At 35.6% G+C, this 26,666-nt stretch overlaps 1 protein-coding gene across 6 annotated transcripts; it reads right to left on the bottom strand.

Moving 5' to 3' along the window:
* Positions 1-8,401: 8,401 nt before the first annotated feature.
* LOC127866381 (NFU1 iron-sulfur cluster scaffold homolog, mitochondrial-like) lies at positions 8,402-25,699 on the bottom strand. Of its 6 annotated transcripts, none has more exons than XR_008042977.1 (9): positions 25,573-25,699; positions 21,800-21,945; positions 21,452-21,587; positions 21,065-21,131; positions 20,627-20,741; positions 18,656-18,759; positions 14,212-14,377; positions 11,236-11,343; positions 8,402-8,877 (listed from the first exon to the last, which is right to left on the bottom strand). XR_008042977.1 is itself a non-coding variant. In XM_052406861.1 (9 exons), exons 1-8 carry the CDS (start codon positions 25,632-25,634, stop codon positions 11,254-11,256), a joined length of 855 nt encoding a protein of 284 aa, XP_052262821.1. In that variant the 5' UTR covers positions 25,635-25,699; the 3' UTR covers positions 8,402-8,877; positions 11,236-11,253. The 6 variants fall into 6 exon arrangements, 3 of the variants coding, with proteins under 3 accessions (XP_052262821.1, XP_052262822.1, XP_052262823.1); XR_008042978.1 differs by having other exon boundaries at positions 11,249-11,343; XR_008042976.1 differs by having other exon boundaries at positions 11,283-11,343.
* Between the last annotated feature and the right edge of the window lie 967 nt (positions 25,700-26,666).

Genomic DNA, 26,666 nt, shown 5'->3' with positions numbered 1-26,666 from the left:
CACTATATAGTGTGTATGCTACTTTTTGACGACATTGAATAGGTTATACGATTATAGCAATGCTCATACCACAAAAACTCCCACACTATATCAACACACACTAAATTAACACTCGTGAAGAAATTCGTATAATTTACACGATTTAAAAACACTATATTTCAAACGCCAAATAAAGTGCGGGATACTTTCCAATATAATGAATAACACAAAGCAAATACTATAGACAACATTGACACATGAACGGGTTATATATTTTTCAATAATTCTGGATCTTATATATATATTTGGCCGCCACGTAAGTTTACAACACCTTCATTACTCATTTGTTACACTTTTAGATGCAAACAGAGAGTTCAGAGAAAAATAAAATTTTCTTAAACGGATTATTCCTACGTGCTAATTGGCGATAATTATGCCAACTTTGATTACGAAATTAACAGCTTTTAATTAAAAAACTGAAACATCTATTACTCAACGAAAAATATTAAGGCAAACCAACAATTCATACTGTATGCGATAATTCGCAATATTTTTGCCGACTTTGATTATAAAATTAACGGTTTTTAAGTAGAATAATAAACAAGTTATGACTATTAAATAGATATGATAATTATATTCAGCAGAACTATTCAATGATAATACAAAATATTGTATGGCCTTTCTGGTATACCATGAGGCTTTTTTGGTTCACTTATGCGGCCTTTTTGGTGCGGCCTTTTTGGTAAACGGCCTTTCTGTTACTATACCGTTTTCGCGAGAGCTCATAACAACATTGGATTTGGAGTGATATATCAATTTTTCATATAGTATATTCCATTCTTATAGATTCGGTCATTCCCATATTTTGTTTCTGAACTTTACTTAAGTATTTTTATTTTTAAATTTCTATCAAATTAATAGTTATTTTTTGGTTCAAATTTGGTGAATTTCACCTTTTGTTTGGAAAAAAAGATTTTTTTAATTTAGCAAAGACTTCTAAATATGTTGTGTTAGTGCCAAAAAAATTGAAGATATTTCTTTTAGTCAGTACTTTGTGGTTCAATTCTTTCGAAAAATTATTGTTGATCTATTTATATCGAAATAATTTAAAAGTTCAATGTTGTCCAATCAAAATGATGACTGAACAAAATGATAAGGATACAAACAAGTCAGGGTTGCTAGGGTTGCTAGGGTGCCTTCCTTGAATTGGCCTTTTACAAAGCAATGAAATCATATATCTTATATGAAAATTATATGACGATTTTTTGTAAAGCCATCACAATTATTTTTAAAGTGGCCATGAATCATTCTGACTCTGAGTTGCTATCTGCATTTCATATTGTTTGCAATTGAGTATTCATTCATAATAACTAACAGTATACATATAATAACTTTTTTGGGGGAACAATTTATAATTAGGTCATAGAATAAGTCATATGTATAAGAAATACTTATTGGTTTACCCTTTTGTGTAACAAATATCTGTACCGTATTCCATCTACATATGTGTTTGCCACATGTCTGTTTGTTCTATATTTTACTGAGCACATGGCAATAACAGATAGCATAAAAACTATTATCATTTTTACTATCTGCTCCAGAACGAGCAGTATGAATTCCGACAACCGGAACATCATCACATTGAATGTGTCTTCCAAGTGATTTCGCTGACACTTGACCCTCAGCACCAGCTACAATTAGTTTTCCGAGTTGATTGACGGGGGTTAGAACGAGGTGGAACATCAGGGACAAGGGGCAATGGTCGGCGATTAGGGGAACGGAAGTCATTAATCGCTCTATCATCTCGACCAGGTCTCGAGGAGGGACGCACAAAATTGCCTTTATCATTGGCTGCAAACGTATTGTTTACGTTTTTTGGACAATTTCGCCATAAATGCGACGGCGAATTGCATCCGAAACATCCACGTTGTGACCTACTCGGCATTAAACGTTGATCAGGGGGACGATGGGAACATACTTTTTCAAATGTTCAATTCGGGCCTCGAGCCGCTGAACAGCGGTCAAAATCTGTGATTCATACTGTGAAGCATCATGAACATCCAAGGCGCGGACAGGGGTTGATTGGGGATTGCAAAGGATAGCCTCGTAGCGTTCTATGACGCTGACGGCGTCGTTAACAGTGTGACAATTGTAATCAATGCAACGGCAGTGCATATCACCTGAAATTTATTTGCTTGTATAACTGATTTAGTGCTAATCGCTCAACTGCAATGCTATCAAGATCAGCATACGCTTTTTGTGCAAGCTGTCTTATATCATCGGCTAACGAAGCAATGGATTCGCCACGCATACGCCGTCGGTTCTCAAATTTTGATAACCACAAGTTTTGATGTTTACTGCTACCAAATCGCTGGGAGAGCCTCGACGTCAGTGTTTCATAGTCACGACGTTCCGATTCTGATAAGCTCATGTAGTAGTTACGAGCTGCACCGCGGAGACTGCTTGCTAGTACTAGGACCTTCGTTCTATAATCCCAGTACGAGAGTTCAGCACAATCCACAAAATGGGACATGTACTGCTCAAAGCACTTGGTACCATCATAACTGTCGGTTTTTTTTTAGAGAATGTTGTGTTGGTACATTATACGTCGAGGGGTGGGGACAATCGCCATGGTTTCTGCTTACTGGAATAGAACTTCTAAATGGATTGTTGTTTGTTTTATTTTGACGCATTTCAGTGGTAGACTGGGTATTTTAGGGTCTTCTGTTACAGTATGCTCAAGATTAATTTCATCAACAGTATTTAGTGAAGAGTGGTCACATAAAACGCTTCGTCTATCAAATGATATTTCTGGATCTGGCGATGCCATAATTAAAAGTGGAGTCTGCCATTATTATTACATGATGGTCGTATTTAATTCTAAAATCTGACTAAGATCTATCTTATTAAAACAATTAGTAAAATCGTCTGTTATTTCATTTCTTTTTCTAGGCGTGGGTTTCGATCACTCGGCTGTTTATGTAAATAAAATGTATCCCACTTCTGACGCCAATTGTAGTATACCCCACCCTTAGGTACGGGCAATGTTAACCTTATTCATTGTCTTCCAAGTGCCTGTGTCAGGATGGCACTTTTTATATTAATGTGAAGAACACAGTTTCACGGTTTCAAACTCTTGTTTTAATAGATATTTAAATTATTCCATATGCATCAGTTCTCATATAAACAAAATATCATTGAACAGTATTACAATTTTAATAATGCCGATAAACTTTCGTCATAAAGCTCTCTGGAGTTCCTAACGAAGCGCTCATTTAATCCGACAACATAACGCTGAACATCTGTGGAATGGTGAATGACGCCTTACGAAGTTTAATTTTAAATGAAGGGATAAATAGATTTTACAGGAATTTCAAAAAGTGATCTGAACTGATCTTGACAGATAAGTGCCAAAAAGTCAAACAATTGAAAATTAACATAATCACGGGAATGGGTTCTTGAAATGGATCGTGTTCTAATTTGACAATATTGAACTATTCAGTATTCGATCAAACTGGTTCTTTTTGTTATCGGTTCTCTGCGGCTATTATTTCTCGACGAATAATATGCATCAAGGCGGGGAATCACGTGGTCAGAATTGAGAAAAAAATGGCCGCCGATGCCTCGCTTCGATGGTGAAATCGAGCTTTCAAACAGGTACATCTTCCTTATTACTTATTTGTTTTTAATCGAATGACGCCTATCATAGGGCCAGCCGCAAGCGGTTTCAGCGAGTATCAACCGTTTTCTTCTGGTTGGTCTGAGTGTGGAGATAACTCATGGAATATTTCGCGATTTCCTGAACCGTCAATTGTTATTGAACACGGACTAACAATACTATCACTGTTTTCACACTAATTAGCACTTTTTAACTACCAGTTGTTCATGTGGACGCATTTTGGTTGACACAAAATGGATAAATCGATTGCTAATTGCGTTATTTTCAAGGTAAAGTTGAGTTTCGATTGGTTTTGAAGATTGTTATTGAGCACGCACATGGTTCTTATACACGGACAACTTCTTGAACAACTGTTATCGAGCACGCACATATCAAGGAATACCGTTTCTCCGACCAATAAGTCTTAAACAACCTCGCATTGGCATGGTCTGGTACATGTAGCGATACATATCTAATGTATCCAGCAAAACACACATTTTGGTTGAAAATTGCCATGTTTCTTTAAATGGAAATATTATTATGACAACTTTTTTTCATTAACTGCAAAACAAAACGAAACACACAAAACAACTTTCATGTATACTAAGCATATAATCAACACATATTATTATGAAAAAGATTTTCCTTGATTCTCTAAATACTAACACTTTTTCAATAAAATAGTTCAGTATTAAAACTACCAATGTTTTCACAGGGTCAGAAGCTCAGGAAAAGTAAAATGCTGATCACATAGGCACCAGAAACAGTTTTGAAAGGGCCTTCCGGGTTTGGAAGAGAACCATTCATGTCCTTCATGGTGAGGTATGTAAGGAAATTTGTTTATATTATTAATGATACAATTTATTAAAGATTATGAAATAAAAGGTATTTAATCAACATAGATGGTTAATGGAAATTGACATTATCATATATTTCTAGGCATATCAAGTCTAAGAGTTGGAAAAAAGTTGTAAATAACTTAACATTATTTTTTCAAGCCATAGGCACACTTCAATTCTTAAATTTAACTTACTAATAGACTGACAAATATGCTTAATATTCTAAATATGAAAAATGTAACTCCGTTTGACATATTGAACGAGTCAAAGTAACAGCATTTTACACAGCTGTCTCGTATTACTGTGAAGTACTGATACATTACTGAATGCCAGCTTAAACAATTTAAACATTTTAGATATGATTTTGTGTATCTGTTAGAGCTCATAAGAATTACATAAGATATTTGTAAATTGTTACACTCGGGACAAAAAATAGTTACTATTTACTCTGCATCAAGCATTGGGGACAAATTTGACAACATTTCTAAAACTGACTTTTGATGCAACATTATTTTTCAATGTTATTCCTTCATTTTCTTTTTATTTATGTATAAAAGATTAGAAAGAAGCCTGCCAAGGTCACCGCATCATCATTGACTGTGCTGTTCTTCATAATCTGCGGTTGATTTGGGTGGGGGGCGGGGAACCAGCAGTTGATCCGGAACCTTTAGAAGAGGTTGCCAAGGGAGATATGTTTCAGGCTGTATCGGATGGCAGAAAAGTAAGAGATACCAGACATTCATTATCACATGTGTAGAATAATTAGGTCAATATAGATCTTCTAGTTACCAAATAAGCAGAAATCATGATAAAATAATCACCTACCTTTCAGTTTCGGCCGACATTATTTTTCTTCAGTTTGAATCATCCAACTCACTTTGGATTATCGACGTACAGGGAACGATATTATGCAAGTAGGAGTTATTGTTCTTGTTAACTGCACTTCCCAACAGAGAAATTTATTTATCTATAAAATGTCAAATTGATACTTCTAAAAGTTTGCAAAATATGCCCCATTCACATGTTTAATGAAATAAGTTAACAAACGACAAGTACTCTAAAAATATGGGAGCAAGAGTTATGGTTCTTGTGCACCTCATATCACTGAAATGAAATGTACTTTAATATAGGTTTCAAATTGACGCGTCTAATAGTTCTCAATATACTCTCCGTACAATATTCCCAATAAAACAAGAACCAGGACTCTATACATATGGAAACAAACGTAACAGTTTTTGCACACTTCACATACCGTAATGATATCTAATTACTGTTCAATTTCAAGTGGATAGCTCTTTTATATTAGTTTTCAAGATATTCCATTTAAAAAGGTAATTTGACGCTTAAAATAGGAGAAAAAGCTGTTGTTATTGAACATTCCACATCCCCTTCATTAAATCTACCTACTTATAAAGTTCACAAGCTTTTTTACAATATAATTATAAGGAAAAAGCCCCACCCCCCCCCCCCCCCGCGGCCATGTTTTTTTTACCAATCCAAACTATTTTCGAACTCAACTGTCGTATCCAGGAAATAAATGTTCTGACTAAATTTCATGAAGATTGGGCAACAAATGTGACTCCTAGAGTGTTCACATGTTTTCACTACATACATATATAGAAAACTGCCCCGCCCCCTGGCAGCCATGTTTTTTCACCGATCTGGACGATTTTCGAACTCGTCCGAGATATGAATGAAACCAATGTTTTGACCAAGTTTCATGTTGATTGGGCAAAAATTGTGACTTCTAGAGTGTTCACAAGGTTTCTCTTTAGCCATATAAGGAATACTGCCCCGCCCCCTGGCGGCCATGTTATTCAACGAACCGAAACCATTTTTAAACTCAACCAACATATCATTTAGACAAACATTTTGACAAAGTAACATGAATATTGGGCATCAAATGTGACTTCTACAGTGTTCACAAGGTTTTTCTTTTTTTTGCCCTAGTGACCTAGTTTCTGACGCAGCATGACCCAGTTTCGAACTCAGTCAAGGTATCCATGGGAAAAATGTTTTGACCAAATTTCATGAAGATCCGACAAAAAAATGTGGCCTCTAGAGTGTTCACAAGGCAAAATGTTGACGACGCACGACGCACGCTGGACAAAAGGCGATCACAAAAGCTCACCATGAGCACGTTGTGCTCAGGTGAGCTAAAAAAAAGAAAACAACAAAAGGAAGTAACTTCAAAAATGCACTGCTTTTTCATGCAATATTCTCTATATGCAAAAGAAATTATAAGATGCGAACTCTGTAAGTTTTATCGATATTCTGCGTAATAGAAATCCTTACTGTTTCGATATATAGCGGTATGAAAAAATGAGACACCATGACTCTGGTTCGCTAACCCGTGTTCACCCAAAATGCCTCGTTATGGAGCTGAACATGCTTTGTAATAAGGGTACTAAGTAACTTTATAATAGTTTATATACATATAATGAGTGGACAAGTTATATACAGGCTTAATATGCAGTCTGCGTTATGGTTGATAAACAGAAATACTTTGCTACAGCTAAAATATTGTTTTGTTGCAATCCCATGTACGATGAGAAGTATCTGATCTTCCTTGAAAGAAAATACGGAAGATATATTAAAATATTACACAGGTTTATCATCTTTGATTAATTTCATTCTTGCCAGTGCAGGGACACCCGTTAATTTCTCAAACTCCAGAAATAAACATAAAACCCCAGGCCAATTACTTCCACAGTACACAAATACTGTTCGTCTACTTAATGTAATAAGTCATGTTACTGACATTTTTTATACATTTTTACCTTTTTCCATTTTTCTGTTTATAAATGTGACATACATCAACTGTTAGAATATGAAGTCAAATTTTTTGGTAAAAATAATGTTTTTAATTTATATTATGAACACATGTCATTTTCTGAATGTAAAAAGTAGCGTAACTGACATTTTGTTAAATTTTCACGAGAAGCAAAAAACAGTTTTATTAAAATAATAAATATTTTTTCGTATTCAAATTTTCTGATAAGTATTATAATTATACTTGAAAAACGAAACAAAACTCCAAATTAATATGTATTTTTTAAAACAATAAAAAACAAGACTATTGTCAAGCAATATGGTCCCCTACCGATTAAACTCCACCATTGTAAGAATTGTTTTTATATTTTTTTATATTTGTTGCCATAGCAACCAGAATTTTGACGTAGGAACAAAATGAAATGACGTGCATAATCTCCATATTGCCATCTATCCATGTTTCATGAAAAAATATGAAGAACCTTTAAAGTTATCGCAGGATCAAGAAAAGTGTGACAGACTGACCGACTGACATACTGACGGCCACACAGAGCACAAACCATAAGTCCCCTCCGGTTTCACCAGTAGGGGACAATTAACAAAGGAGCAGTTACCATAATTTCAACACTGAAATATTTTGAATGCAAAAAATAACGTAAGTGCTCTTACTGTATTTGAGAAAATGTCGAAAAATGTGCATTCCTGAACAATTCACAAAATGTCAGTTACCCTAATTATTACATTAAGTAGACGTGTTGTATTGTGTGGTCTTTTTGTGGTCTTTCATGAGTTTTCTAATTCAAAAAGCTTTGTTGTAAGGTTTTGATGTCACAGTCGGACATTCAGTATACTACTAGTGCAATTAGTGGTGACTATATTTCAAGCACAAGAACGCTTGTCCCCTGATATTTAACGTTCGAGTTAACTGCTGTCATATCATCGGTTTAAATCCCAGCGGAACCGTGAATATATACCATCTGCGTTTACGGCTACTTTGTAGATGTTTTCAGATACCGGTAATAATTCACTACTATCTGTTTACATTCAACTTATTTAAGAAAACCGAATTATAATAAAAGAATAACTTATATACTCATGATAACAACCGTTTACGTTTAAATTCAAATCCTGTACGATTTGAGACAACAATCTCTAATTAGACAAATTTATTCAGGTAACAAAATGTAACATTTACTTAAAAATTACTACACAAATAGCAAACAGTGTCAAATAAAAATCAGGTAAATATCAAATAAGCAACAAATAATGTAAATCCTATGCTCAGAGAATACCATAAAGCGCATAAATAATAAGATATTAAATATAGATCTGCCTGCAACTCTTCTAGCATCTTCATATTTCTCATTGCAGAATCAATAGGCATATAATTACATGAACACACCTACCATTCAACAGCTTATTTATTTCAAAAAGTATGTACACAACAATATTCATCACTGCAATAAACAATGATCATCAAAACTGTGTTTCAACCATATGTAAAGCATCCTCTTCTATCACAGTGAAAGCGTTTTACAATCTGTCCAGTTTGGTTTGAAAACAAGTTTGTAACTGTAAGTAAATTAACTTCTTCAGCACAGCATGCAGACACTCTGACACCCACTCAGTCTGTAACAGTATTTTTGAATAGTAGTATTTAATATATATTTGTAAGTACAGAAAAAACACCTTTCAAATATTCAAATATACATTACAAAATAATTAGAAGTTAGAAGTCTTCCATGAAAAAGATATTGTTGAAAAGAAGAAATACTTAATAAGAGCTGTCAGAGGACAGTGCGCTCGACTATTCAAGTGCTTGACAGTATAACGTAAGCCATCATGGAGAGGGGGGTATGAATCAAATGTGATGATAAATACAGAAGTTATGGCAATTTAAGCAAAATTTATTAATTCGACCTTGAGAATCAAGGTCATTCAAAGGTCAAGGTCAAATTCAACTTGCCAGGTACAGTACCCTCATGATAATAAGAAAGTATTTGAAGTTTGAAAGCAATAGCCTTGATACTTTAGAAGTAAAGTGGATCTAAACACAAAATTTTACAAAATATTCAAAGTTACTAAGACAAAAAAGTGCCATAATTCCATTAAAAAGCCAACCAGAGTTATGCAACTTGCCCTGTACAGTCCCCTTACATTAGTTAGCGAGTTTTCCAAGTATAAAAAGCAATAGCTATGATACTTTAGGAGTAAAATGGACCAAAACACAAAACTTAACCAAATGTTCAATTTTCTAAGTATAAAACGGGCCATAATTCAGTCAAAATGCTTGATAAAGTTGTCTGTTCTTGTTTATAGATTGGGATCATGTTGGTTAAGAAGTATGCAAAATATGAAAGCAATACCCCGGTATGTCAAAGGACATAGAAAATATATGAGGTGGTACACAAACTTTAACATAGATTTATCAATAATATGCATATTCTAAGTGAAAAAAGGGCCATAATTCTTACAAAATGCTTGATACAGTTGTCTGCTCTTGTTTATACGTTGGGGTCATGTTGGTGAAGAAGTATGCAAAATATAAAAGCAAATGTCAAGGGACATAGGAAATATTTGAGGTGGTACGCAAACTTTAACATTCCAATGCACACAGGAACGTGAACGCCGACGCAGGGGTGAGTAGGATAGCTCTACTATATATATTTCATATATAAAAGTCAAACTAAAAACGAGGCTACTAAAGGATTCATAATGGTTACAACAATCATATTTGCATGATTAACAGATAAACAAAAATGTCCTCGATAGTGCTTGATTACGGACTGATAGTTTGAAATATGTTCATATTTGGTGAAGGTAGAGGTCAAAACAAGGATAACATGAGTAGATTGGGGATGGTCTTCTGCACAAAAAAATGTCAAAGTATCAAAGAGTTTTAGAAAACAGTGTAGTTTCTTAACAAAATAGTGCAATTCATTTAACATTTAAAAAGCCCATTTGAAGGACAAGTCTTAATAAGGTCATACTCAAAGTAAGGTTCGGTACAGGTGGATATGGGATGCTTATCAGCAATAACAGCTTTGACAGAGATGAATAAGCAGTCCCCATAACCGTTAAATGGTGTCAAGAACCAAATCTTTATATAACAAAGAGGTTATCACACACCAACTTACAGAGGTGCGCTAGTATACACGTTGTTTAAAGCCACACACCTTAAAATGAAATACATGTTAATCAATACATATAGATGCGATTTGGAAGTGTGCAAAATTGTCATTAAATCTATAGCCTAGTTAGCAAGTAATTTTTTTTTAATTTTAAAACCTTAAAAAGGATTTCTATACGTATACGTCCATTTCGAAAAACGCAATTATTTTTCAGTTTTAAAGCCCAAAAAAAACGGATTTCTACCTTGTAACCACCAGATATGTTCTAATTGGCATCGATAAAATTAAATCTAAAGCCTAGTTAGAGAGTAATTTATTATTTTTCAAATGGTACCGCTTTTAAAACCGAAAGAAGGATTCCTAGATATATTCATCCATTACGCCAAACGCGATTATTTTTAAGTTTTAAAGCGCAAAAAAGACGGATTTTTACCTTGTAACCACCAGATACATTCTAATTGGCATAGATAAAACAGTTTCTTATTTATACTTAAATTTACTTTGCCAAATAAGTTGTGTGGCTTTAATATGTTAAAAAAGTTTAAGCACTAAGCAGCATTAGTTTTTAAGTTATGCAACATAAGATAAAAATGTAATCTTTTTCTTAAAAAAAGGGGTGATTATTTTGGTTGTGTTGAAATAACTGAACCAAAATATGGAGCTGCAAAAGTTCACATTGTAGATGATTTGCTTGCAAAGTTTTATCTATCTAGCATCAATACTTTGTGATTGTTGCGCAACACAAAACTGAGATGGACAGAAGGAAGGAAAGAGAGAATGTGGGATGGACAGTCGTTCAAGAGCAAATCTATATGGCATAAAAACAAGATATGCAGAGCTAAAACAAGGTAAGTACCATTTATACTGACAAACATTACGTTGAGCTGGTCCCTGTTTTCTCACCCAATTTCTTTTCCAGTTTCTCAAACTCAGTCTGAGTCACTGCATCCGCTTCATCTTCCACCTGGTCAACAGGCAACACAACATAAACTGGAGTGATACATTAACCCTTACCACTTAGATATGTATTTTGATATGTATTTTGATATGTATTTTGATATGTATTTTGATATGTATTTTGACCCATTTGTAGTCCCATAGAAGTTATATTTAATTAAAGACCTTTATTACTAAATTAAAGTTTAAATGCTTCATTTATATGACCATTTGATACTGATGAGCAGCAAACAGCATAAAACCTGAACAGACAGTGAGTTACTCGCAGGCTGTTCTGGTTTTATGCTGTTTGCACATAGCCATTTTCACATTGCTTTTAAGTGGAAAAGGGTTAACAGTAGTCATACAGTATGTGATAACTTGTGAAATGCATTTTAGAAAAACTTCTGTTACATGTATAAGAACAAACAAATATGGTTGCACTGCTTAGTGGACATGGTGTCCGCCCAGCCACCAGGAGGTAATGGCTTTGGTCCCCACAGAGGTAGCATTCTCAAGATCTAACTAAAGATAACCAAGTACTTGTTCTACCTAGGAAACTGACACAATAGTGTTTCATTTAGCTGTACCTTGAAATGCAATCAAGCTAAATTAAATAAGTTTTAACTTAACTAAACTTAATATCAAGATTGTATTTCACAGTTATCTTGAGGTAGAATGAGATTAAGTACAATTCAAACAAACGTTGTTTGTTTACTGTCCCATAACCTTTGTTCAAAAGGAGTGGATCTTTACAAAGAAACTATGTCTGTCAATCCACATAAAAGCACATGACTAAATTGATAGACATTTTCTTTGATGCTTAGTACCAGTATATCAATGGAAGAATATGATGTCAGGGTTATTTTTCAGCCAATTAAACAACAGGACAATCTTTGCAGAAGAGGCCCCACCTGTATGACCTCTGTGATCTCTGGTACCCACCTGTATGACCTCTGTGATCTCTGGTACCCACCTGTATGACCTCTGTGATCTCTGGTACCCACCTGTATTACCTCTGTGATCTCTGGTACGTACCTGTATGACCTCTGTTATCTCTGGAACGTACCTGTATGACCTCTGTGATCTCTGGTTCCCACCTGTATGACCTCTGTGATCTCTGGTACCCACCTGTATGACCTCTGTGATCTCTGGTACCCACCTGTATGACCTCTGGGATCTCTGGTTCCCACCTGTATGACCTCTGGGACTCTGGTTCCCACCTGTATGACCTCTGTGATCTCTGGTACCCACCTGTATGACCACTGTGATCTCTGGTACCCACCTGTATGACCTCTGTGATCTCTGGTACCCACCTGTATGACCTCTGTGATCTCTGGTACCCACCTGTATGACCTCTGTGATCTCTGGTACCCACCTGCATGACCTCTGTGATCTCTGGTACCCACCTGTATGACCTCTGTGATCTCTGGTACCCACCTGTATGACCTCTGTGATCTCTGGTACCCACCTGTATGACCACTGTGATCTCTGGTACCCACCTGTATGACCACTGTGATCTCTGGTACCCACCTGTATGACCTCTGTGATCTCTGGTACCCACCTGTATGACCTCTGTGATCTCTGGTACCCACCTGTATGACCTCTGTGATCTCTGGTACCCACCTGTATGACCTCTGTGATCTCTGGTACCCACCTGTATGACCTCTGTGATCTCTGGTACCCACCTGTATGACCTCTGTGATCTCTGGTACCCACCTGTATGACCACTGTGATCTCTGGTACCCACCTGTATGACCTCTGTGATCTCTGGTACCCACCTGTATGACCTCTGTGATCTCTGGTACCCACCTGTATGACCTCTGTGATCTCTGGTACCCACCTGTATGACCTCTGTGATCTCTGGTACCCACCTGTATGACCTCTGTTATCTCTGGTACCCACCTGTATGACCTCTGTGATCTCTGGTACCCACCTGTATGACCTCTGTGATCTCTGGTACCCACCTGTATGACCTCTGGGATCTCTGGTTCCCACCTGTATGACCTCTGGGACTCTGGTTCCCACCTGTATGACCTCTGTGATCTCTGGTACCCACCTGTATGACCACTGTGATCTCTGGTACCCACCTGTATGACCTCTGTGATCTCTGGTACCCACCTGTATGACCTCTGTGATCTCTGGTACCCACCTGTATGACCTCTGTGATCTCTGGTACCCACCTGCATGACCTCTGTGATCTCTGGTACCCACCTGTATGACCTCTGTGATCTCTGGTACCCACCTGTATGACCTCTGTGATCTCTGGTACCCACCTGTATGACCTCTGTGATCTCTGGTACCCACCTGTATGACCACTGTGATCTCTGGTACCCACCTGTATGACCACTGTGATCTCTGGTACCCACCTGTATGACCTCTGTGATCTCTGGTACCCACCTGTATGACCACTGTGATCTCTGGTACCCACCTGTATGACCTCTGTGATCTCTGGTACCCACCTGTATGACCTCTGTGATCTCTGGTACCCACCTGTATGACCTCTGTGATCTCTGGTACCCACCTGTATGACCGCTGTGATCTCTGGTACCCACCTGTATGACCTCTGTGATCTCTGGTACCCACCTGTATGACCTCTGTGATCTCTGGTACCCACCTGTATGACCTCTGTGATCTCTGGTACCCACCTGTATGACCTCTGTGATCTCTGGTACCCACCTGTATGACCTCTGTGATCTCTGGTACCCACCTGTATGACCACTGTGATCTCTGGTACCCACCTGTATGACCTCTGTGATCTCTGGTACCCACCTGTATGACCTCTGTGATCTCTGGTACCCACCTGTATGACCTCTGTGATCTCTGGTACCCACCTGTATGACCTCTGTGATCTCTGGTACCCACCTGTATGACCTCTGTGATCTCTGGTACCCACCTGTATGACCTCTGTGATCTCTGGTACCCACCTGTATGACCTCTGTGATCTCTGGTACGTAGAACTGCAGCATGTTCTGTATGCCATTCTTCAGGGTCACCGTGGAGCTGGGGCAGCCCGTACAGGACCCCTGCATCTTCAGCTTCACCACGCCGTCCTCGTAGCCCTGGAAACCATCACAGGCAGAGGAAATAATAGTTACAAGCAAATTCATGGAATTGATATCCACCACCAAATAATGTTTTGTTAATGGATGGGTGCAATCTCTTAATTTACGGTATAATCCAAAAATTGCAATTCTTCTAATTGATATCTATACACCCATGATTTTTTATGTATATATCCCTTAAAAGTTACATCATACAAAAAACTCAAAATGGCAATAACTCTTACAATAGATTTTATTTAAGAAAGTGTAGGATTATTTTTCTTGTGCATGGCACCACTCCTAATTGATTATGATATCTATACACCCATGATGATTCATGTTGCTATCTAATATAGTTTCTGTGAAACTAGCTTGTAACAGACGGTCAGACAGACTGACAGCCAACACCAATTCTATATCCCTCTCCCATTGGTGGGTGTAAAAAATACTTTTATATACAAAGGTAAATGCAAAAAGTGAAAACATGACATGTGTCACAAGGGTAGGTTGTCCCTACATTAAACGTCTGCCTCTAAGCTCTGCTTATGTAAAAACAAGAGGGCCAAAATGGCCCTAGTTCGCTCACCTGAGAGGAGTCGGTTCATTCAATCTTTACCTAATGTCAAACATGACCTAGATATTGACCAGACAAACATCCTAGTCAAGTTTCATCATTATTGAACCAAAACTCTGGCGTAGGGAGTGTTTTTGTTTTTGTAAGATTTGAAATGGTGACCTATATTTTGAGTTGACCCCCCTTACCAAACATCAAACTTGGCTTACAAGGATTTTGTATAATAAAATGAAAATTTGGACAATCTAAGTGCAATAATTATGGCATTTATTATGTGATTTTGCTCAACATCAAACTTGACTGAGATCTTTCAGCAACTTTGATAAAGAATGCTTGAGAAATGTGAATGCTAGAGTGTTAACAAACCAAATGAGGACAGACCGACAGCGGACAAAGACCAATCCTAAAACCTCACCTGAGCAATCAGATGAGCTAAAAAGTGTGTTTCACCGATCGGAGCCATTTTCCAACTTGTCCAAGAAATCAATAAAACCAATCTATTGACTAAGTTTCACGATGATAAGGCAAAAAATGCGACTTCTATAGTGTTCGATCACAAGGTTTCTCTCTATATAGTCACATAAGGAAAACTGCCCCACCCCCCTGGCAGCCATGTTTATTGACCCATCGGGGCCATTTGCAAACTCATCTGAGATATATATAAAACAAATCTATTCACCAAGTTTCATGATTGGGCAAAAAATGTGACTTCTAGAGTGTTCACAAGCTTTTTTTTTTACTATATAAATATAAGAAAACTGCCCCCCCCCCCCCCCCTGGCAGCCATGTTATTCAACTGACCGGAACCATTTTCCAACTCAACTCGCGTATCAAGGAAACAAATGTTCTAACCAAATTTCATGAAAATTGGGCAAAAAAATGTGACTTCTGGAGAGTTTCACCAAATATGAAGGTTATATCTCAAGGGACATATAAGTTATGAGCATTTTTGAAACCTAAACACAGATTTCGAAACCTAAACGCCGCCCCTAACTTCAAGGTAAAGGTCACAGGGGTAATTTTTTTTGTGCGTATGGAAAGGCCTTGTCCATATACACATGCATACCAAATATGAAGGTTATATCTCAAGGGACATAGAAGTTATGAGCATTTTTAGAAACCTAAACGCAGATTTCGAAACCTAAACGCGGCCCTAAGTTTAAGGTCAAGGTCACAGGGCTAAAAAAATGTGTGCGTATGGAAAGGCCTTGTCCATATACACATGCATACCAAATATGAAGGTTATATCTCAAGGGACATAGAAGTTATGAGCATTTTTCAAAACCTAAACACAGATTTCAAAACCTAAACGCGGACCCTAAGTTCAACGTCAAGGTCACAGGGGTAAAAAATTGTGTGCGTATGGAAAGGCCTTGTCCATATACACATGCATACCAAATATGAAGGTTATATCTCAAGGGACATAGAAGTTATGAACATTTTTCAAAACCTAAATGCAGATTTTGAAACCTCAATGCGGACCGTAAGTTCAAGATCAAGGTCACAGGGGAAAAAAACATTGTGCGTATGGAAAGGCCTTGTCCATATACACATGCATACCAAATATGAAGGTTATATCTCAAGGAACATTATGAGCATTTTTGGAAACCTAAATGCAAAGTGTGACGGAAAGACGGACGGACGGACAGAGGGACAGTCTGATCACTAAATGCCCTCTTTTCTTCGAAAGGGGGCATAAAAACATCCAACCTCGAATAACAATTAACACATAAATGAAACACAACTTCACTGTATTATTATGAAAACATTAATAATCAAAGGAGAGTAACTACTGTAAACTTAAATGCAATATTTAGAAGAGTTGTCTCGCATGTTACATGACCTTAATTCATGATTGTTTGCAAGCCTTTTTGGCGTAGCTGTATTAAGCCAGCTTTTCACCTCACCTGACCTTTGTAACTGTCCAATAAAATTCAAATAAAATTTCCCGCGGCTAGGTAAGAATGAATAGACTTCATTTATCCCATAGGCTGATTTGAGCATACGACCAGAACATTGGAAACATGTCTGCGTCTTTGTAACACTGTTTTACTGCTTGTTCAGCATGAAACAATTTTATCTCTAATAAAAAGGCTTAATAGATAGAACAGTTTTACACTCAATCTTGACATCAATACAGTTTGTGCGTGCACCTTTTATTTTCAGAGGAGTTCCAGTGCGAGAACGTTTGTACTTTAAAGGCTATGTTCTCATATTTAGTACTAACTTCCATATTCTTGTCAACATGTAAGCATGTAAAAGTATAAAGAGCAGTGGAAGCGAGGCCTCACTTAAATGCATTGCATTTTAACCCGCGAGGTATCAGGGTCAGATACTGGTCATCGCTGCATCTTCACGACTACCTTATGTGCTGACCGAAGTTCGCGGCGAGTAAAATAATCATTATATAATAAAGACGCTATAGCATGAACTAGGTGAAATGGAATTTTCTTTAGACCAGAAAGATGTTAAATGAAGATATCCAGCGATATAATTATGGTATGTCACTAATAGATTCTTAATGTGTTTTCAACAATACCATGATAATTATTATTTTTAATTAATTTAACAATAATTATTCCATCATATTGACTAATGTATTAAGCATGAGCGAGATGATTTTCGATACTGTTAATAATCGAATCAAATAGCAATGCCCGACAAACCACTAAAACAGCAATATGTAATAATGTAAAATAAGCCGCAAAAACTCCGCATAACATCCCGTACTGCGTGTGATGCAGCTAAAAACTGCACAGAAAAAGACATTCGCTATCCTTAATCTCATTCAATGAACTCTTTAACTTTCATAAACTCCAGCCACAATCAACGCCGTACATCTTTTTTAAAGATATTTCTTGTTACTATATAAATATAAGGAAAACTGCCCCCTCCCCCTGGCAACCATGTTTTTCAACAGACCAGAACCATTTTCAAACTTAACTCACGTATCTAGGAAACAAAAGTTCTGACAAAATTTCATGAAAATTGGGCCAAAAATGTGACTTCTAGTGTTGACGTGTTTTCACTATATACATATAGAGAAAAATGCCCCGCCCCCTTGCGGCCATGTTTTTTCACCTATCTGGACCATTTTCGAACTCTTCCGAGAAATCAATAAAACCAATGTTTTGACCAACTTTCATGATGATTGGGCAAAAATTGTGTCTTCCAGAGTGTTTACAAGGTTTCTCTATAGCCAAATAAGGAAAACTGCCCCGCCAAGGCGGCCATGTTTTTCAATAGGCCGGAACCACTTTCGAACTCAACCAACATATCATTTAGACAAACATTTTGACTAAGTTACATGAAGATTGGGCATGAAATGTGACTTCTACAGCGTTTACAAGTTTTTTGTGTTTTTTTACCTAGTGACCTAGTTTTTGACCCGGCACGAGCCAGTTTTTAACTCGACCGAGATTTTATTGGGACGAAGCTTCTAACCAAGTTTCATGAAGATCAGACAATAAATGTGGCCTCTAGAGTGTTTACCAACAAATGTTAACGGACGGACAGACGTACGACGGACAAAGACCGGTCACAAAAGCTCACCTGAGCAATCAGGTGGGCTAAAAAAACATGCTTGTAGTGGCCATATCAAAACTTTTAACCTCTAAGTGAAACATTAACCTTTGAGGTAATGGTGGGATTACAGACATTTGCCCCTTCATGAAATCAAGACTAAACATTGCTAACGGTGCATAAAGCCAGTCAGTATGTACCATAAACACGATATCTCCACCATCCTCCTGCACTGTGGGCCGTATCCGAGTGTCAAGGAGCTCCTTTATCATCACCACTGTCTCATCATCTTCACTATCAGGGGCTGCAACCACGGAGACATGAGTCATTAACGGTCACCTTACAAGTTACAACTTTGACATTTACTTACTCAATTTAGTCACATATGACAATCATGCAGTTATTTGTAATATTATATCTCAAAGAAATTAGTTAAAAGAAGATGATACCCGTGAGTGTTTAAAAGTAAATATAAACTTGACCATGTTTTGAAACAAAACGAAGGCTTAGAATTACAAACTGTACGATTATTTGTTAGCAATTTAAATAAGATCAGTATTTTTATACATAGCTAATCATTACATAATCATTTACTTTTTAAAATGTATCATGAAGAGAAGTCAAATATACATTTTTTTAATCTTCAAGTCATGTTAACAATTTTTACTGTACATTTCCAGACACTCTAAATGTTTGCAAAAATAGCTATTTTCATGAATCTTAATTTTCGGACATACCAGTTTTGTCCATTTATAAGAACTCTAAATTTTCAAACAGTTGTTTTGTTTTCTGCAATTTGTTTATGCTATATATCAGAATTTTGCCATGCTGTGCTTATCTGTTGACACTTAGATCATTTTTTATCGGATAAAGTTAATAAACACTGACAGATGCCAGGAGGCAACAGACCACTTCATTAACGTTATCTGGTAAATAACTATTTATACCTGTAATAGACAATGGCTTCACCTTAAAGCTTTGAGTGAAACACATGTAAAAGGAATTTATACTATATCACTTGGTATTTTACAAGCACATGACATTATTTATTGAAACATTGACCAAACACACATTTCAAAAGCATATCCAATTGTAGATGCTATATTTTCAGATTGTTTCTAAATTATTTAATAGCTTTATTAATTTTTTTTCCAAATTCTTGGACACCTGTATTAAAAAAAATAATAATTTATTATCTTAAGTTTTGGTGATAAGATCACTTGATCTCACCTGAGATACAAAGGGACTGACCTGTTCTCTGCAGCCCAAGATGTAATTAAAAAAAATATTCTGACCAACTTCATGAAGAGTGAAAAAATAAATGTAAATCAAGAGTGCTAACAAGGTTTTACTAAAGCCATATAAGGAAAACTGAACAGCCCACTGGCGGCCATGTTTTTCAACACACCAGAACCATTTTTTAACTCATCCAAGATAGTGTTAGAAAATGTTCTGACCAAGTTTCATGAAGATTGGACTAAAAATGTTAATTTTAGACTGTTGCCAAGTATTTACTCTAGCCATATAAGGGAAAATGCCCCGCCCCTTGGCGGCAATGTTTTTCAACCATTTTCTAACTTGTCCAAGATATCGTTAAGACAAATCTTCTGACAAAGTTTCATGAAGAATGGAAAATAAATGTGGCCTCTAGAGTGTTAACAAGGTTTTACAATAGCCATATAAAACCATATAAGGAAAAATACTCTACCCCCTTGTGGCCTTTTTTCAACCAATATCGGACAATAAATGTTGCCTCTACAGTGTTTACAAGGCAAATGCACAGCGCACGATGGACAAAAGGCGATCACAAAAGCTCACCATAAGCACATTGTGCTTAGGTGAGCTTAAAACTACAATACACTAAAAACATTTTAAACAAGAGATGTGTTTGTCAGAAACACAATGCCCCCTTCTGCGCCACATTGATTTATTTTTGTTATTATTTGCCTTTAAAAAAGTACTACTTCCCTTGTAAAAATGATCTGTACCTGCAAAATCATAAATAGAAATTATCTTCCTTTAAAGCTTGTTACTTCCCTTGGATTTTTTGTTTATTTGACCTTGAAGGATGAAGGATAAATTGTTGTCTCTTGAATGACACTTTAGACACATGAATTACACCCAGTTTTCCTATAATGCTGCTCAAATATGGGCTTAAATCAAAGCCTTACCAGTGTCAGCTGGCTGCTGGGCTTCATTAAGCACTGGAAGGCCTGTGGCAAAGAAGTCCATGATGGTGGCAAACACATCTGGTTTGATCACCGACCAGTCCATATCGTCATCTTTCTGCAGTTATGAGAAATCAAAACATAAATGACTGTATTACTCGAAATAAATTATGACTTTTTAAGTCAATTAAATTACAGGGATATAGGCTGACACAAGTTAACTGTCAAACATGACTTAAAGAAATTATCAAATTGAAACTAATGACAACGTTGTTTTTTAAGGTATTTTACGAAGTAAAATCATAGATATACACAAACAATTAAAACAGCAGATATTGATTTGTGCATCATTGAAAATCTATGTTATATTTTTTTGTTTAAAAAAATCCAAGCTGAAAAGCTTAACGTGAAATCTAAATTTGAAGAGCAAATGATTCAAACCTTAGTGATAGTGACGAAATCGTGACCAAAAAACACTGCCTTTACACCTTCTATACGAAACAGGTTTCTACAATTCATACGTGTACATTTTATATGATTTAGATTGTATCATCAACATATGTTTATTGTACTGATTTAGATTTCATAAGGACATGTTTACTACATAATATTATGTACATGTATATTCTTTACATGTTCATCTCTTAAGTTTATTTATGCTTTTTATTCACCTTGTAAAGAAAGCAAGTTTTTAACATATAATAAATAGCATGTTTACAGTAAATACATTTGAAAAAGAAAAATATATTTTCAAATTACCGGGTATACAACAATTTGTTATAACTTTTATTTAAAGAAAGTATAGTTACTAAAGACAATTCAACAAACTTGGCAAGCGGAGAGCAAAATGCTGACTGTCCATTGGGAAAGTCTTTAGTGCCCGAGTCCAAGACAGTAACACCAGGAATAAACTTCAAACAGTTGGGATTTGGTGTGTCTTGTGTCTGTATAAACATGGTCCTCACTGTAGAATAAAATACAGGATAACATTGTTTTAAGTTGATGTTAAACATATTACATAAATTATTTACAATATATCATATATTCATACATATACACAGTTACTGTTAAACCATAGGCAAAGATACAAAAAATGATATTACAAAACATATCCTGTAGGTATAATTTGTACTATGACAATAAACATCAGTAAAGTGTCACTACACTTAGGCATACCATTTTGAAGTGAGACCCTTGACTGACTAGGTAATAATTGCCGCTGGATGTCGCCTGTCCTCCTTGTAGCAGACGAGAGGCATCGACATGACATGCATGTGCCATTCTGGTACAGAGCTCGGATAGGACTCAATGTGTGCTTATCACTGTAAGAAAGTAGCAGGAATTAAACAATATTTGAACATATTTTAATAGCAACGCTCCGCCAACAAAGCTAACCTGTCTGACATTTAAGCTTAATACATATGTTATGTTGTAATCTAGTTTAACTTGTATGTGTGTTTTAGTTGTAATTTATAGTCTGCAACAACAGCAATACAAAACGTTTTTCAATTTTGGAGTATTACATGTAATGGAATTTAATCATTTTTTATTGCATTTGTTAAACTTCATGAGCAGTTTTGGTTTTAGGACTTTTAAACTATTGATCTTTGGATGTTGTTTGACCTTGAAGTGTTTTGAAAGCCTTTGATGTCATGTCATCAGGGGTCTAGCTAGGCTCAAAATTTAGGGAGGAGTCACTTCTCTCTAAAGCCAAAATAGTGTTTAAACAAATTATCGTTGAATTCATAACGCAACTGTTAATATTTGTTGAAATCTCAAATGGGAATAATTAAATTTGCAATCCGAAACCCCGTAAGTCGATGTTAACGCGTTTTTAATCCAAACACACTTCCGAATGTAAATCTTACTGCAACGTTAAAATATTCTTGCTAAAAATTAGCAGTGCAAATTTATTTTGTGTCGAATCTTTTTCTCAATTAAAAAGAGCGCGAAAATTATGCAGCATGTACAACGTGGCGTCATTTGCGTTTTAACAAGCACCAGTGAGCACACAACACGTCAGGGGATTGACGCATGTTCAGAGGCAATATTTCATCAAATCTATAAATAGTCACAATTTTTTTCATACTATAGAAACATGGCAAGGTTTGTGTTAAAGAAATAATTGAGAGCTTTTATCGTAAATATTTACCAGAAAGTGATTTATAAAAAACGGAATAAACGGGATTATCGGGTAATAAATAGAAACTTGAAAAGTAGTAAGTATACAGTAATAGAGTCGGGTTGAAACAGATGTAGTTGGGGGATCGATCAAGTCGGGATTTTACTATCTGTGCGGGAAAGTTTTAAAACAATTAAACAATATAAAAAATTATATATATATTTTAATGAGTAGGGGATTTTCTTGAAGAGTCATATCGCTCCAAATGACGTCTTTTGTCGCTGTTTTTCTTTGAGTTACAACGCACCACAGATCGTGAATTGACAAATTAAATTTTAAAAAATCAACGTCGAGAGGGGCAACCCCTCCCGAACCACCCATATCAGCCCCGGGGCGCCTGACAAGGGTGCAGGAGGTTTCCGTAAATGACAAGTTCGGTAAATTGGATTTATATAGTAAATGCCGTGGAGGTTTCAGTAAATTGGTTTTTATAGAGGTGGTTTACCTACAATGATGTGTTAATGACACCTATTATTGGCTTACAATAACATCAGGGGCATATATTTGCAAACTGTGGATTAATTTTGAGTTGAGTAATTAATGCTATGCCTACGGTAAAGAATTAAGGGGCATGAATGAGCTACCTCTGAACTTTTTAAAACGAATTCTTTAAGAACTTGTAGGTACCAAACCAAAAAAATTATGATTGAATTTAAAATGTAACTATTGAAAGTAAATTTACGATTTAAATAACTCAATACTAGTTTTTTTAATAAATGGTGCTTTTATTTAAATAACATAATAGTAATAATAAATGATGATTTACAACGGATTCAATGTAAGATTATTGTAAAATATTGAAGACATGATTTATTTAAAATGATTTCAGTATAAATACAAATGTATAAAGCGCAATAGTATTTTAGACCACCGAAAAGCACTCAAATTCTCAATATATATATATATATATATATATATATATATATATATATATATATATACATGAGGTAGTTTGCCAACATAATACATATGTTGTCCAGCTATTGCCACGTTGTAAGAGCCAAATGTTGAATTTCATATTACAATACACCATCAGCGGCCGAGCACAGAATATGCTACAAAAATTGTGGATTGCAAATTCCGAGTGCGCTTTATATACAGCAATGTAGCCTGGATATTTAAAATTAACACTTTGCAAACATCTCTTAATTGATAACATTAGCTCCTTACATTTTAATCAGTAAAATAATTAATGCCAAACAACTTAGCTAAAGAAACTTCAGCGTACAGTTTATATAGTATTGACATACCTGTACGCTGAAGCCAACCCCGTATCGAAAGTCAACCAGAGTCGTAACATATTTATGTCACGCTATAAATCAAAGAAAGCTCATTTTCTTGGATACATTTCTACATATATTGTTGAATGAATATAAATTACTGCATCGGGGAATATTTAAAGGTTTTCAAATTTCAAATGCATCTAACAGTAGATGAAAATAACTATCATCAGTCTGAAATTCATAATTTTGATGCCATTGTCACTTTGTCACGTGACGAGTTTTCATTTGGATACTTTCGGATCGACCTTGACATTTTTTGCTGAAATTGTAAACATTACTTTCGTTTTCTGAAATCTATTATTTTTTATTAACAACTTACGTCTGGTGGATTATAAGACTGATTTCAGTGTGAATTAGGTAGTTTTAAATAATATTTACTTTGAGTTTGTATTTACACTACCATTTGTTTACAAAACAAAGCAGAATAATCTAAAATACCGGGAAATGTCATTCTGAATTTGAAAACACTTGAGCACATGGTATGCAACTAAAAAAACAAATAACGTCATATGACCGTGAAATATCCGGAGATTCGCATTTCAAGAAAGTCACATCGCTGTTTTTCTCAATATGTAAGAGCAGAATAGATAAATTTTAAATGTTTAAGATAGTATTTTGTGAAAGAATATATCAGTTAAATGTGAAAAATGTCAATCTTTCCAATCAAGTGGTTGATTTGAGACAATAACTGCATTTAAAAGATGTTTTGGACCGGTCTATGTTGTAACCTGTCAACTTTTCGCGAATTTCTGGTTGACTTTCCTATTGGGGTTGGTCCATAACTATAAAGTCGCGCCAGTCAAAAATCATAAAAAGCGACATTTAAAGTTATGGGAGCCAGAACTACAAACAACTCAATTAATGTACACGCTCATCGACTAAAGGTGCGATAATCCCTATTTATACCAATTTACCGAAACCTCCATGGCATTTACTATATAAATCCAATTTACCGAACTTGTCATTTACCGAAACCTCCTGACAAAAATCCTGTGGAAAGCACTGCAGTATGCCTGTGAATAATCCGTAGAATTAATGAATTAAATTGTCATTATGTAACACATGCAGATATAATCTTAGTCAAAACATTTAAAATCAATCGGGATCTATTTCAATTTATAATATAGAATTCCGTTTGGCTTTGGGTAGCTTAATGCCATGGCTTTAAAAACTTCAAAAATCGGGAAGTTGTTTGGGTGCAATTACCTGGGAATTGGGTTATCATGGTTTAAATGCACATGAAAGCAATAGTTTATTGTGTATTTGAAAAAAATGGACTTTTAAATCACCGAGCCGCATTGCGATATAACCATGAACCATTCCAACTTGAATTAAGTTTATTAACAAAAACAGCAAACGAAATGTCAAGGGCAATAGCGAACGCTGTTTATCCAATACAAAAAAAATAAAGCCTTAGTACATGCACATGGATAGAATACGATAGAGCATATAATTAACGTTATTTAAGAGTGATAATTGCTTACAAAATACTAGTATTTCCTCGAAATAAACGCACAAACTTGCGTAAGTTCTGACCGGAAGCCATAATGTTTTGTTTTTGTTGTTGTAACCCAAAGATAATTTGAAACGAAAGAAGCAAACATTAGGTTACATTCCATCAATTAACATATCAAGATTTTCGTAATGGCACCACCGATATCTCTACAGCGATTATATAAATGGTTAAAGCATTAACAAATAAAAAAAAAATACGAGTTTACTGACAAGAGTTTCTCTGCTTATCTGTATTTACACTCATCCGTTAGGCGAGTGTCATCCACATTTCGACATCCTTACTTTTTTCTTACTTACATACAATTAAATATATATATAGTACTCGCTCGCGAATACTGTGTCGTGTATACTCAAACGAGATTTCATTTTTTAAATTCTTTTTTTTTATTCAATATTCATGCATGCATATGATCACACACAAAAAGTTATATCATGTAGCAGCAAAAATTTTCAAACATGTTATACAAAATATGCTAATATATTTTTTTTTCAAAAAAAATACAGAATAGTTATGAATACGAATATGTTGCATAAAGTTGGTGGAAAGCATTCTGGACTTGTTATAAAAGTTTAATGTGTTGCCATTTTTGTTCAAATATAACTTTTATTATCGATATTTATTATTGATATAATCTGCAATTTTGACAAGCTGTTTAATAAAGCCTTTTAAATTTTGGTACATAAGAAGTTTACTTAGTTCATTGTTAGAGCACACTTTTGACAAAGACATAATTTATAACCAATTAAGACTTGGACTTAATAATCTACATGGCCAATGTGTCAACAAACGATCTTTCAGATAACGCAGTGACGTCACCATCTACGTATGGAATGCTACATGGCACGTTACGACCAATAATTGGTTACAATAGCTTGCACAACGAAACAATGGCATCCGAGCGAAGTATCCAACTAGTAGTATGTGTAAATGATGTTCAATAAGGAAGTCCGATTTCGATCGAGCCTTTGCTTTTAATTATTAAGTACTGTTCTATTCTCGTTATCAACACTCCGTTCTTCACTAAAGCAGCGACGTTATTAGACTGATGTAAACGTCTTTGGC

This window comes from Dreissena polymorpha, chromosome 2 (assembly GCF_020536995.1).
Source record: "Dreissena polymorpha isolate Duluth1 chromosome 2, UMN_Dpol_1.0, whole genome shotgun sequence".
Taxonomy (NCBI): Eukaryota; Metazoa; Mollusca; class Bivalvia; order Myida; family Dreissenidae; genus Dreissena; species Dreissena polymorpha.
The sequence above is the reverse complement of the archived record's forward strand: the minus strand, read 5'-3'. Positions and strand labels throughout refer to the sequence as shown.

Coding starts and splice junctions, on each gene's coding strand:
- LOC127866381 (XM_052406861.1), bottom strand. CDS start 25,634: ATGGCTTCCGGTCAGAACTTACGCAAGTTTGTGCGTTTATTTCGAGGA. Junction 21,946..25,572: donor CGAGGAAATACTAGTATTTT/GTAAGCAATTAT, acceptor ACTTTCTTACAG/TGATAAGCACACATTGAGTC. Junction 11,344..14,242: donor AGATCACAGAGGTCATACAG/GTGGGTACCAGA, acceptor CCTGTTGACCAG/GTGGAAGATGAAGCGGATGC.